Source organism: Chelmon rostratus, chromosome 17, assembly GCF_017976325.1.
Source record: "Chelmon rostratus isolate fCheRos1 chromosome 17, fCheRos1.pri, whole genome shotgun sequence".
In the NCBI taxonomy this organism is placed as follows: Eukaryota; Metazoa; Chordata; class Actinopteri; order Chaetodontiformes; family Chaetodontidae; genus Chelmon; species Chelmon rostratus.
Window position 1 is genome coordinate 11,672,723 of NC_055674.1, and position 14,029 is coordinate 11,686,751.

A 14,029-nucleotide genomic window follows, 5' to 3' on the forward strand; every position below is an offset into this window, starting at 1 on the left:
CCCTGTGAGGAACAATTTTACATCTTTTTGACCGATCATGTGACTGCTCACAGCTTCCCCACTGGATTTGCCAGTCATGGAAGGGCACACAGATCCCTTACTGGCCTGACTACTACAAACACAACTATGGGATCGATGTAAAGGTTTAAGTGTCCCGCTTTCATTAAAAAAAGAATTAGTAGACTTTGCCGCCGACCTCTAATTAACTGACTATAAAAATGCATAACATGTTGACCGCCATGCAAAACTTTCACCATTGATATGATATATGATAATTTACCTAACTACTGTATATCTGATCAAATGCTGTGAAATGTGATGAGTGTGCAGGCATATCTATCTATCTATCTTTATAGATTACTGAGACTCCACAGAGTGGTATAGATGTATAGGTTTGTTGGGTGCCAGCACATGAGGGCTCGAAAGGGAATGAGTTTGCCAATAAAGTAGTGAAAAGGGCCCAGCAAAAGGAAATAACAGTATGGGTTCCACTTGGAAAAGCAGAGGTAAAAGCAGTGATTAAGAAGACAGGAGTGGAGAGAAAAAGTTGGAGGAAGACCAGGGGATATAACAAACTACAAAAAACATGTAGGTTACACGATAAAGTCTGAGAGAGATAACGGGGAATAGAAGTTACCAGGAAGGTATTTTCTTAAGCGAGACACAAGGTCTGGTGGGCAGAATTTAAGAAATAGGGTAAAACTATATGATATTACACAGTCTTGGTCGGTAGGTGGCGGTATTCAGCCTAAAGTTAATAGCGACCTGCCAGTAGATATAGAGCAGAAGAAAAAGGAGCGGAAGAAGAGAAGTTGTCAACCCGGCTCAGCCTATGAATGGAGACTGGCAGGAAACGTTTATGTACTGTTTTCTCGCCTTTGGGCTTCGAAACACAATTGAGCCGTTGCTGTGTATATTTATCTAGTTAGTTAGCTAGATAGTCCTGCAGCTACAAAACCAGACCGACCACTAATTAGCTCCCCTTTTGTCACACAGCGCTAACTCGTCAGTGCTCAGTCCGTGCAGACTAACCGGGAGACGCTGCAGAGATGTCTGGCAACGGTGGCTCCGCTGTCGGCCTGCTGTCTTACGAGACTCTGGTCCATGCTGTGGCAGGTGCAATGGTGAGCGCAGACACATGTGGGCTGAAGTTTGCGGTTGTGCTCGGTCTAGCTAGCTCGATGTTAGCAGCGCTGGTGTTGAAGAAAAAGCGATCTTATGAAACGTAAAACTGGGAGCGGATGAGCCTTTTGTCATTGTCTTTTGTATTTGAAGTTGTCGGTAACAATAACTCATAATGCTTCGTGTTTTAGGGGAGCGTGACAGCCATGAGTATCTTCTTCCCTTTGGACACAGCGAAAAGCAGACTGCAGGGTAAGTAAGTTGGTTATGTGAGTTTAGTGTGTAGATTTACTTCATAGCTGAGTCCTAAAGATGTAAAGGAGTACTTCACTAATTTAGTATTACTTTTCCATAAAGATGGGACCAAGATATCCTTACTTTATTCCTCATGAGCCAAATTATTGACACTCTGGACACCTTTTAAGAAGGCTCACCTGTTAAGACTGGCCTCTGTGTGATGTTCATTTATTTATCTTTATGTTTATTATGTTTGTTGCCTTTTTTGTGTCACGAAGCACCTTGTGATGTTCTGCTCTGGAGAGGTGACACAATCTTATTTACTTAACTTACTTCCTTCATTTTCTATCTGAGATATTTACTCAAGCATTGTTCTTAAGGACAATTTTGAGGAACTTGTACTTTATTTGAGTATTAAAATTATCTGCTCCTCCACTAAAGTCTGGGGGTAATTATTGTAACCACCTTTATTTGCTAACTTAAGTTACTAGTTGCTTTGCAGATTTAGTTTCATAACCCGGCATTGAGTCAACAAATAAATGATGGCGTCATATTACAGATTAAGGTAAAAGCTCATTGATCCCTGGGAAAAATTCACAAGCAACACAGAAGATAAAGTATATAAAGTAGTAATAATCAGCCCCACGTTTCCCACCTTCAAGGTAAAGTAATGCATAAATGTATCGACAATTATAATCCAGTAATATACATTCTTCTGAAATACTGCATTACTTTTAGTTTTGGTACGTTCAGTGTATTCTGATCTGAGTACCTCTTCCACCACTGCCCTGGTGGCATCACCTGGGGTATTTCTTCAGATTTCAGAAAGCTTCTCCAGAGCCACAAAAAGCATCACATGGCTGTTGAGGCTGAGTCGTGCTCAGTTTGCCCTCGACGTTCACCTCATTCAGGCGACATGTTCACTGACCTTTGCCACTTTTATGATTGTTTTTCAGTGGATGAGAAGCGAAGGTCTACCTCTACCCCCCTCATCCTGGCTGAGATCGCAAAGGAAGAAGGCCTGTAAGTATAGTTTTGTGTTATGTTAAATTATGGCTTGTTTCTTAGATACAAGCCTCTTGGTTTGATCTGCACAGCCAAGTGAAGCACTAATGTAATGTAAGTGCAGCAGACATTTATTGTCAGTAACACATGTCTAAACTACACCTGAAACTGACTGACTTTCCACCTCTTCTCCCAGTCAGTCTCTGTACAGAGGCTGGTTACCAGTCATCTCCAGCCTCTGCTGCTCCAACTTTGTGTACTTCTACACCTTCAACACGCTGAAGAGGCTAATGGCATCTGGTCCAGGCAAGTCCAGAGCCAGCAAAGACCTTCTCATGGGGGTTATATCAGGTAAGCACATATACAATGAAACAAATCATTATTAATGACCTAAAGGCAACCATTAAGTACTAAAGGTGTTAACTGGAGCAGTCACAGTTGCACTGTAGAGTTTTCTTCTAAACAAACAAAAGTTACGTTTCTGTTTGTTACGGTTAAGTGGGGCTGTGCAATAAAGTGATACAGTTGATACAGAATTTGTAAGATGTGTACCATTCTTTAAAAAAAAAAAAAAGAGCTGCACCGTAGCGCCACTAGAGGTCAAAACTCCAGAAGGTGCCTTCAAGAGCGCATCAAGAAAGCTAACGATCTGTTGTTCACGCAGGCGTGGTGAATGTGATCCTGACCACTCCCATGTGGGTGGTCAACACTCGACTGAAGATGCAGGGGGCCAAGTTCAGAGATGAAGACCTCCATCAGACCCATTACAGTGGCATATTTGGTGTGTGACATGCATATATATAAATATATATATCTGTATTATAGTTGAACAGTTCAGATGCGTTTGTTTTGTTACTGTGCATTTATAAAACCCTTATGTTTTTGGGCTTTCCCTCTCAGATGCTTTCTCACAGATCATAGCTAATGAGGGCTTGGGAACTCTGTGGAACAGCACTCTGCCCTCTCTCATGCTGGTTTTCAACCCGGCTGTGCAGTTCATGTTATATGAGGCCATGAAGAGGAAGGCAGGGAAAGGAGGGGTGCAGGTGAGAGGACGCAAGAAAGACATCGTTGTGAACAGTAATGCTTTATCAAAGCTACGGTAATCTTGTGGCTGTGGGTCTACTGCCTTACTACCTGCTCTGTGAGGCACAGCAGTGCATTGAGCTACATACTAATGCCACTTTGCTCAAATGCTGATGTTAACATGTGTAATATTTACCATGTTCACATCCGTTTAGGAGGTTTGCACCAATTAGCACTTAACACAATGTACAGCTGAGGCTGATGGTGTTCTAATTAGTTTTGCAGGTATTTGTACAATATTGGATAGATTAAAATTTTGTTTTGTTGGTGGTGTCTGATGAATAGTTAGAATGATTTAGCATTTAATTTTAATCCGTCCGTCCAGAACAACATAATCCTTTTGATAGCAGCATTTGAGCCTCCCACCCTCCTCCACCCAGAGAAAAATGGCCGCCATGTAAACACGGTCTGCTGACATCCCTCGAGCCTAACTGCTAGCACGGCCAAAAATAAATTTTAATGGTGCTGATTTGTGTAATATCAAGTCATTTAATCTAATAATGACACTGTTCAGTTTATGCTTTGAACTTCAATCAATCAAATAGTCATGTTGTACAATTATGGGTATGAGTAGGTTAACTCTTCGTCTCCTTTCACAGATATCCTCAGCAGAGATCTTTGTCATTGGAGCTGTTGCCAAGGCCGTAGCTACCACCCTGACCTATCCTCTTCAGACAGTTCAGGCCATCCTGAGAGTAAGTACTATGCTATGTTTATGGATAAGCCTGATGATATTCTATATTTTTCTGTTGTCAAATCTTCCTGTTTGGTGTTTCTATGTAAAAACAATAGAAACTAAATGATGCCCTCTGTAATCACTTTATTTTGTACACCATGCAGATGTTAATCGTGCACAATAGCTTCAATTTCTCATAACACTTAATAAAAAAAAGAATCTCAACGCAGGAAAAGAAATCAACCTGTTTTGCTGTTTTGATGCTTTCTCATCAGTTCGGCCAGTACAAAAGTCAAGGCAGAGGCGGTGTGATTGGAGGCCTCGCGAACATTTTGTCCCTGCTCACGGACAGAATCAAGTGAGTGCATCTACAAACACAAACACATCCTGCGACACGCTGAGCACAGCGGTGAAGATGTTATGATAGCTGCTCATTATTGTACATTTGTTCCCTTCGTACAGGAGTTATGGCGTTCTTGGTTTGTACAAAGGCCTGGAGGCCAAGCTGTTGCAGACGGTACTGACGGCTGCCCTCATGTTTGTTGTGTACGAGAAAATCACTGCTGCCACCTTCAAAGTCATGGGCCTGAATAGGAAACTGAAGCAGTGAAGCCCATACAACACTCCGTCAGGACACCACCAGTTAATGCCAGGAATTGTTTTAGCCACAGAAATGTTGTATTAATGGATTGGATTTGTGCCTTCAGGGCCACGGATTCACACACTCACCCAAAAGATGCACCATAACCAAGAGTGGGTGTAATACTTAAAATACTCTCTTTGTTTACCTTTAACTGGTTCCATCTGTGCAGACCAACCTTTCAAAGTGATCTTACAGGAGCTGAATTTAGTCGAATTTTCAAGGAAAATTCTGCATTCACAAATTCAGAGTGCTTTCATTTGCACTAGATGAAGACCAATGTCCTCATTTTATAAAGTGATGCACATACAATTGAAATCATATCTCATTATGAAATTTCCAAAACATTTTAAAACTACTTTGGAAAAAAATCACGTTATTTCATGAGGGAATCCGCAGTATTGAGGATGTTTGATGTTATTCACGTCACCAGTCAGTGGATTTAATGTTGTGGCTAATTGCCGTAGCTAGCTCACTAGTGGAGAGGCTTGATCGCTCTCACAGATGAGAGTGGTGTCAGTCCTGTCATCAAAATCTCAGAAAGGAAGCATATTTCTCAAAATATCAAACCCACGTACGTATTGCCTTGACGTTAGCTACTGTACCACCCTTCACACTTTGCCTTAGGTTTTAACTATGAATTTAACTGCGTTTGATAGAAACCACATGAAATTCCAGCCAGATAGACGTGCTGACTTAAGATGTCATGATTATTACTCACAAATTGGCAGTACTAACAGGAACAGTGAAAGTGGAGAGCTCCCTTCATATTTACAGAGTTGTGTGTAAAGTCTGCACCTACTTTTCCAGCTCAGAAAGGTTTTGATTCTAACATTCACATTAAGGAAAAATGAATTTAGTATAAATGGGAATATGAGTGCTTAACGTTCCGCAGTTTGAGAGTAAAAGTTAAATGTGAAGTGGATGCTAGTGTAAGTGCCTCTAAATTATATCCACAGACAGACTGGACTATGAACTGTTGAGCACTTTAATGACTGTTGATGATTTTACACAAACACGTCATGCACTCAGCTATCTTCATGATTTAAACAGTCAGTATGAACATTTTGTCGCACAGGTGTCTTCCATTATTTACCTCAGTGTTCTGCTTTGTGTAGGGTGGTTAGTACTTGCAGTAATACACAGTATCACAGAGCCCATTCTCTGGTTTGGTGAATGGATGTTTCTTGCCTTTCATCTTAAAACCATTTGAGAGCTAATTCCCTTCTTTTGTTGTTAAACTGGTCGACAGGTTAACAGGTAACGTGGGAGTTTTAGCTCTCTGTTACTTTGTAATGTTTAGGAGATCACAGCCTTTTGACTGTTCAGTATAATAATCGGTGCCAGTGGCGAGGATACTGTGAAATGACATTATTTACCAGATTTGAGCTCCTCCACCATTTAGTTCAGTCCGAGTCAGTCACACACACCTGCTGTCCACAGGTACACCCTTTGTATGCGGATCAGTGCCACAAAACGGATTATGATGCATAATGCAAAGAGATTTTTGGTTTCATGTCAAAGGTGCACTTTAATAACTCTGCAAGCCTTAGATCATCTCCCCTCCCCGACTTTCTGTGCATGAGCATCGCCTGTAGCTGATTGGCTGGAATAGCGCCTTACGGCTCAGCCCGAGCTACTTTGTTTGTTCCCCATTTTCAGACACACACAGAATGAACACAGAGTTTCAAATTCAGCAAATGTCAACAATCTTTATCCAGAACGGCTCGCCCCACCTTTCATGGCTGAGGAGTCCAAAACTGGTCAATGTGTCACCGTTAGTAATAAAACAATGGAAGTAACACATTTACAACACTAAGTAGCTATGGTTTTCTTTTTTTTTTCTTCTTTCTTTGTAAGTTTACATGGAAATACTTTGCAACTACTGATGCAGTACTTACTTGAAGTCACCGTCACTTATTTACATCCCAGTTATTTTTTACTTACATTCTTTTCTAACTTTTCTTTTTCAATTAACGTTCCACTGTTTTGGGGTTTAAATTATTGTAACCAAGGAATAATAAAAATATGAGAGAAACTGTTGACATCATTGTTGACATCATTAATAACTGTTTATTTCAAATCACCACATGCATGTACAAAATGGAAAGAACGTGGCTCAGTTCTGACAAATAAAAAATAAACATACCTCCAGAGGCTCATGTAGCAGTGAACAGGGACACAACCTGAACCCACACAGCCACTCTGAGAGGAGGAATACAACTGTATACACACCACTCCTTGACTGCAGGTCAGAATTAACAGTCCCAGTTGACTGTGTCTTGTTTGTAAATCAGAACTGATGGTGTGAGTCCTGACTTCTGCTTATCTCCTCCACATACCAGTGAGGCAGGAAGGAATACTGGGAGTCCCTGTGGATGGAGTAGGTCACATCTCTGTGGGGCTCACAGGAGAACAGGTACACCACACTGGAGGGGAAACAATGATTCAACACAGAGGGCTTAAAATAGATTTGCTCAACATTAAAATAGGTTCGCAACGCACTCCTCGTACTCATTGCAGCTCACCTTGGATTGTCTTCAGTGGCTACTCGCTTCACAAAAGAAAGGAAATCACAGCAGAAGTTCATACAGACTGTTGGCTTCCAGCAGTTGTGTTCATTCTGTCCAGAAGAAAAACAAGACAGAAAAAAGGGAAAAAATTTGGAATCAATCTAGTGAGCTTTTATTTATTCATGACCAGTCGTGAATCACTGCAAACAACTACACTACCTTGATAAGATGTGAAATCTTGGAGATGGGAAAGGTCTCCACTGTGACAACCATTCCGTCATGATCCCGAAAACCTGCCACAACGCGAGGGACTCCAGGGAGAAAAGACTGCGCCCACCATTTGAGCAGTTTGAACCTGAGAACCACCAAAATGAGGAAAAATCATTTTAAAACAGCTTAGAATGGATAAATCATAGATCAGACAGCGCAACATGAAAAAAGCCGATTACGCAATGTTTTACTGTTTCATCATCTACCTGTGGAAGTTGCTGCGCTGCTTGGGGGTGCAGATCTCTGCGGAGGTCTTCAGCTCGACGTAGCAGGCAGGCGGAGCCGGAGCGTTGGGATCTTTATCCCGGCAGTCCACCTCACCAGAGAACAGAAGTCTGTGATCTGCGAGCCGAGTTTGCACCACAGTGCAGAAGGCCTCGTTAGTGTTAACCACTCCACCTGGGTCAGGTGAACTGTGGACGGTATCTGCAGGGATGGACAAAGGTGAGTGTTATCATTTAAACATGGGCTTATCACTGTGTGTGCCTTATACGATTTGAGTTTGTGTGTCAAATGTAGCAGAATGAGCCAGAATGGTGTGTATGGAAGCTCATCTGCCAGGAAGAGAGAAATATACAAAGCGAGGAGTGTTAGCAGAATGATGAAAATGCTCACTGTGAGTCTGTCTTTGTAATGTCAAAAACAGTACAAAGACAGCATATTTCATGTTTGACCTCATCGACTTCATTGTTTTTTTGTGAATTTGATGCCAGCAAACTTTGTTTCAAACAAGTTGGGACAGGAGCAACAACAAAAAAAAAATCCTGTCTGGAACATTCCACAGGTAAACAGGTTCGTTGGTAACAGGGTTGCACAGTTTGGGCCTGCACACAGTGTTTGTCGTGTCTTGTGAAATGCACAGTAATTCTGTCCATGTGCAGCCATACAGCTGGACAGGGAGTCATGTCCAAAATAAAGTCAAAGCTCTGATTATTTGAGTGCAAAGGTATGAGATATTAAGTCATAATTAAGTCAAAATATACTAAGTCAGAATTTTGACATAATCAAAATGATAATACATAAAAATACCGACCTGTGTACTCCCTCATTACTTTTTTTTTACTTAAAATTTCTAATTTTGTCTTGCTATCTCAAAACCGAGACAGTAAAATGATGATTTAGTGTCTTATTTTGAAATACCATGAGTACTGCTACTCAAGAGTACTAATACTTTTATTTTTTGTCACCCACTGTTTTTCATTCCCAGCAGAAATGGGCTCCCGTTGCTGTGACTAAATATAAAACCAAATGCTTCTGCTTGTGAAGCGTCATAGCTGAGCTGATGCAAGGCGGCTAATCAATACGATAATTTATCAGTAATAGAGGTTTAAAAGAAAACAAAGTAAACAGCAGCTACTAGAGCACTCTATCATATAAACCCACCCACCTGCACATGTGTATTGCTCGAATTTGTATCCCCAGTACATCATCTCTTCATGCCTCTCTGTGCGGTTCTCTCTCTCCCTACGAGCAGCTTCTGTTTCCACCTCACTGATGTAAAGTGTGCCCCTGAACCTGGTGACCGCCAGCAACCAGCCCTCCCGCGTCTCATAGGGAGTGGTCAGCAGCTTGGTCAGATGGCCGCGCCACGTCACAAAGTCGACGTCCAAAACACTGGGAAGAGCAGAGGTTGATGAAAGGATACGTGATCAACAGGAAACGATGCTGTGGCTGGAGGTGGTGGGATTAGAGACTGTAGATCACAATGGCACTTACCATGACGAGGCCGTGGTCGCCTTTGACCTGAGCTTAGCTCTGTTGACCGAGATCCAGCGCAGGAGGTGGTCCAGCTTCTCCTTCACACTGTCGTCCCTCTTTATAAAGCGGTCTTTGTATCCATCCCTCAGGTCAAAGTTAGGGTTTCTGTCAGGCTCCGCATAGTATCTCATCTGCCTGCTGTCATTGAAGAATCTGCGCTCAGAGTCCAGGGAGAAACACCCGACCTCAACGGGCTGCTTGTACACAGGAAAGTCTCTTTCATAAAGCTCCCTTCTGGTGCTCAAACTCCCAGAGCTGGGTGGGTTCTGCCCGGGGGTTGGTCCAGACTGATACTGCTGGTGGTAGTGGTGGCTTGGTCTGAAGTGTTGATTCTCACTATGATACCTTCCACTGTTATCTCCCTCTCTTTTGTATGGTGACTGGCGGTTATGGTAGCTGGAGTTGTGATTGTGGGATCTGTGGCGGTCCATTGCTACCTAATGGGGAAAAGAGCAATCAAACAAGCCGGTGATTATTCATATCTTCTCGATGGTCTTGCAGGAAAGCCAAAATATGCTTTGTTCATCATCACTTGTCACGAAAGAGACAGGGCTGTGCTGATAACACTACTGTCTGCAAGCACTTCACATACCACCTGAACCCATTCTTCCAAGTGTCATTTTTGTATTTATATATTGCAACCTCCTTGTCTCCTCACTTAACTTGTGGTTATGTGTCCTAGTACACTTTGCAGTTCATGCTTCATACTGATTATAATAGATACTTATCGTGTGTACAGTTTTTAAGGTTAATTACTATATTATGAATCTGTTGTTGTACTTCTTTTTGCCCCTCTGACACTTCCAATTTCCCTGCATGGGATAAACAAAGTTTATCTTGTTTAACTTTGAATGCACCCCAATTCACCACATCACCTCCTGATCTGTCTGTTGTGCGTGTGTGTGTTTGTGTGAGTGAACGCTTTCATAATTAAAGATGTTTATGTTTGTATTGACTGTGTAGAAGTGCATCTGCATTGTGGGATTGCAGGATTACCAGTGAGTATTGTATACTGAAAATTTCCAAATATAACAGTTAGCTATACTTTCCCTTGCCACTATTATTTAAACTACTTTTTTTCAAACTAAATCACCGGTAAATAAGGGAAAACGTACCTTTCTCAGCATACACAACAAAAGCAGCAAACGTTACATTTCTGTCAGTGCTGTCACAATAGCGACCACGGTTTTGTGTCGAAAATCTGATATTTCAGCCTCTTTAGCCTAATTGAAACAGAAAAAGGCAAATGTTAGTGAATAAGAGAGAGAACACATACAGTGCGTCTGTTTCGCTAGCTGGGGGGCTAACTAGCATCAACAGCTAACACCAAACCTAACGCTACTTCCGGGTGCAGTTTGTCGTCCAATCCGCTTGTTGGTAGCCGAGGCACTTCCTGCAAAAATTTAAAGACCATTTAAAGACCTTTAAAGTTGTTGCTTGTTGCCGTGAACGCTGTGTGGCGTTGAATGGGATCAGAGCGATGTGAACAGCGATATTATTGCTTATTATATTGTTTATTAGCTATCAGGTAAGTGTTTCAACTGGTTTGACTGGTCAAATAAGTGTTATTTTTGTGTTCAGTGTATACACAAAGTGGCGTTAGCTAGCTAGCTGCATTAGCATGGCTATCACAAGAAAGACAGAACAAGTGATTGATCCGATGGATCCTGCCAAACTGTGTGCCTGTCATAAAGATGCGTTTCCTTATTTGGGTTAAAGACCTGAACTAGCTGCTAACCGGAATCTTCAAGTAGGAGTTAGCTAAATTCTTAACGGATTACAAGCTAACAGTTTGCTAAATTTGACCATGACACTTGTTTGTCCCGTTTAGAAAACGCAAGCGTCTAAAGGAGAACTAACCGTTATGTATAAGCAAGTTTAAAAGTTGGCAGGGGAGGGTTTGTCATATATTTTTTATAGCTGTTTTTCTGAAAGCCCATATAAAACGGTTTCATGAGGTCCGTTGAGACAAGCAGCTGCTTGAACAGGTGAATTCTGCAAGTCATGATTTCTCAGCCATTATTTCTCCTCCAGGTATGAACAGGAAACGGGCGCTTATTTCAGACACTTTCAAGGTGAAGAAAAGAAAAAATGGCACAGAGAAGTTTGGAGCTGTCAGTAACGGGGATGGTAGGTGCTCATTGCTCAACGGCTAATTCCGTTTTAATTGATACCTAATTTAAGCATGTAAAATTCACTTGTCATCTGTTTCTTCACCTCGAAGGACCAACTGACATCAAATCCACCCTGGAGTACCTCATGACACTGTTCCCCCGGAAGCTCTTCAACGACACCTTGCCTCAAATTGTTTTTAAGCACCAACTCTACAGCATACACAGTGACAAGACTTTGGTGGACAAGGAGCTGGTAAGATGGCTCTTTGCTGTCAGAAAAATCATATGTTCATTCATCTGAATGTGAAAATGCAACCCGCTGCCCTCCTTGTGGTCCACAGAATAAGCTGCGGGAGCGAGGAGAGCTGCTGATGTTCCAGCTCGGGTTCGACGTGGAAGCCTTCGGGCTGATTTTTGCGTCAGATTACAAGGCCAAAGTGCTGGCAGGAGAGGAGGGCAGCGCGACGCGAGCAACCGTGGAGAAGTTCTTGGAGAAAGTGCTGTCGTCTTGCATGGACCTGAGCTTCAGCAAAGACAAGATGCTCAGGGAGTTCCTGTTCACAGACTCTGAAATAACGTATGAAAGACTCTCGTCTGTCTCATGATTTTCTTTTTTATTGAGGATTAATTCAAAAATGACTCATTGTTTGAGAAAGCCACACCTATCATTAAACAAAATTGTTAAACTGAAACCCTGTACTTTGCATCTGAGTAATAATGCAGCTATGAAAACCAGGTCTTAGTTTAAAGCAGCACAGTATATTTTCACTAAATGGCCAAAAAAAAAAAAAAAAAAACAGAAACCAAATATGGGTGTTAAATGGTTTAACTTGATGTGTTTTTCTCCTGTGTTTGGAGCTTTGTTTTACTTTCCGTGTTTTTTAAAGACCACACACATTATTTTCTCACCATGTAGGCAGCTGGTTAAGTCAGGCGTCCTGACTGTGAGGGACGCAGGCAGCTGGTGGCTTTCCATTCCCAACTCTGGCAAATTCACAAAGTACTTTATACAAGGTGAGTGTCAAGAAAGCCTCAACAATACTTTGCATTCATGATGTCACATGTAAATGTCTAATTTTTTATGTTATTTTTGACAGTGCCTTGCTAATTGGAATGGTTTGTGTCTAACCATAACCGCTTTCCCTGTCAGGTCGTAAAGCAGTGCTCGGCATGGTGAAGAAGTCCAAATATAGCGAGGTCTTAAAGGCAGAGCTGGAAGAGAGGCGAACAACTTCACATGTGAAATTCCACATGAAATACCACATCCATGACATTGTTGGTGCAGAGCTGGTAGAGAGGTAATATTTGGTTTTTACAGGTCGCATGCTGTTGATTCGTAAAAGTCTTGATTCTTAATTTGAGGTTTTGCACAAGTTGAGTTAAGCCCATCTGTCAAATGAAAAAGGATAGGTACTTCATGCAGCTGCTCTCTCTTTTATGATCCTCTCAGTCCAGTAATTGAGGGGTTTTCTGTTCCCCACAGGCTACATGCTGGCTCTCAGGTGTTAAAATATGTGCACACTGGTCTTGTCAAAACCTTCAAAAACACAGATATGATTGCTTAAACTCACAAGTCAAGGCAACCGTTGTTACCTCTATTCACCAATGAGCCCAACCAGTTTGAGAACACTGGGGATTCCTGTAGTTGTAAGCTACATCTTAATATACTGAATAACACCTCTGTTTTCTTCCCAGCATTCCTACAACTTCTGGGACATTGTTACGATTTGTCGATTCCTGAACCACAACAACAAGACTGACTGATCTGGGCTTGGTCGAAAGCAGTGAGCGACTGAAGATGAGAAAATATTCACATGTACAATAATTGTAAAATGTGTTTTGCATGAGGAGTAAATTAATTTCAGATTTTGATTCTGTGCCAAGTGTATTATAAAACCTTGTGGGTTTATGAATCGTCAATTATGTTGACAATACAATGTTTTGATTTATCTTGTAATTAAAAAAAAGTTCTTTCTTTCATGTGTTGTTATTTACATGCACACCAGAAAGAACTGTCCTCTCTGTGGGATGTTTCCCAAAAATAGCCTTAAAAGTGCCAAACTGTCATAAAAAAAATAGCCCAGTTTTTTGTCAAATGGGGTGCTTTGTCAAGCTGAAATACATACATGTTCCTTGGCCACTTTATTAGGTGCACCTGTACAATTTAATACAACAGATCTATCACTAATTCTAGATGTAAGAAGATTTTGCTGTTCAATTTGTTGTCATGTTCGTTAATTGGAAGAACCGTTAAGGCCTCTCAGTATCAAGAAGTTCAGTACATCACTGCAAACAGCCACAGTCATAAACATATAGATACCTGAATACCTCTGAGAGTGTGAACTGAACATTGTAAACTTTGTGAAAGTAGAATTTCTGGTTGAGCTGTTGGATTGCATTAGATTTTACAGGTTGCCTCTTCACTGTTAAGTTCTGGGCTGAACATGAGTCTTAAGATGTGCTTCTGGTGTTTTGTTTTATTAGTAGAATAAGTATCTTAACTCATGGTTACAATAATTAAAAATGATCTCAGTCTTTTAGATAACATTCCATTCTATGCAAAAAAGTATCCTCTTATATAAACATGCAAGGTTTTTATCACATAGCT

General features: G+C 41.4%; 3 protein-coding genes across 4 annotated transcripts; 2 read left to right on the forward strand and 1 right to left on the reverse strand.

Annotated features, from left to right (window-relative positions):
- The first annotated feature begins 811 nt into the window (after positions 1-811).
- On the forward strand, positions 812-6,809 carry LOC121620493 (peroxisomal membrane protein PMP34). The gene is made up of 9 exons (XM_041956546.1): positions 812-1,124; positions 1,314-1,374; positions 2,316-2,382; positions 2,561-2,715; positions 3,029-3,145; positions 3,265-3,410; positions 4,050-4,145; positions 4,402-4,484; positions 4,589-6,809. The coding sequence occupies exons 1-9, from the start codon at positions 1,050-1,052 to the stop codon at positions 4,734-4,736; spliced, it is 948 nt and encodes a 315-aa protein (XP_041812480.1). The 5' UTR covers positions 812-1,049; the 3' UTR covers positions 4,737-6,809.
- dxo (decapping exoribonuclease) lies at positions 6,800-10,614 on the reverse strand. Its single transcript, XM_041956545.1, has 7 exons — positions 10,423-10,614; positions 9,266-9,744; positions 8,937-9,163; positions 7,756-7,975; positions 7,499-7,634; positions 7,295-7,389; positions 6,800-7,195 (listed from the first exon to the last, which is right to left on the reverse strand). The coding sequence occupies exons 1-7, from the start codon at positions 10,432-10,434 to the stop codon at positions 7,060-7,062; spliced, it is 1,305 nt and encodes a 434-aa protein (XP_041812479.1). The 5' UTR covers positions 10,435-10,614; the 3' UTR covers positions 6,800-7,059.
- On the forward strand, positions 7,828-13,882 carry stk19 (serine/threonine kinase 19). Of its 2 annotated transcripts, XM_041956548.1 has the most exons (8): positions 7,830-7,993; positions 9,024-10,835; positions 11,342-11,437; positions 11,532-11,674; positions 11,763-11,998; positions 12,338-12,435; positions 12,572-12,719; positions 13,117-13,882. In XM_041956548.1, exons 3-8 carry the CDS (start codon positions 11,344-11,346, stop codon positions 13,160-13,162), a joined length of 765 nt encoding a protein of 254 aa, XP_041812482.1. In that variant the 5' UTR covers positions 7,830-7,993; positions 9,024-10,835; positions 11,342-11,343; the 3' UTR covers positions 13,163-13,882. The 2 variants fall into 2 exon arrangements, with proteins under 2 accessions (XP_041812481.1, XP_041812482.1); XM_041956547.1 differs by lacking the exon at positions 9,024-10,835 and having other exon boundaries at positions 7,828-7,993.
- The last annotated feature ends 147 nt before the right edge of the window (positions 13,883-14,029 follow it).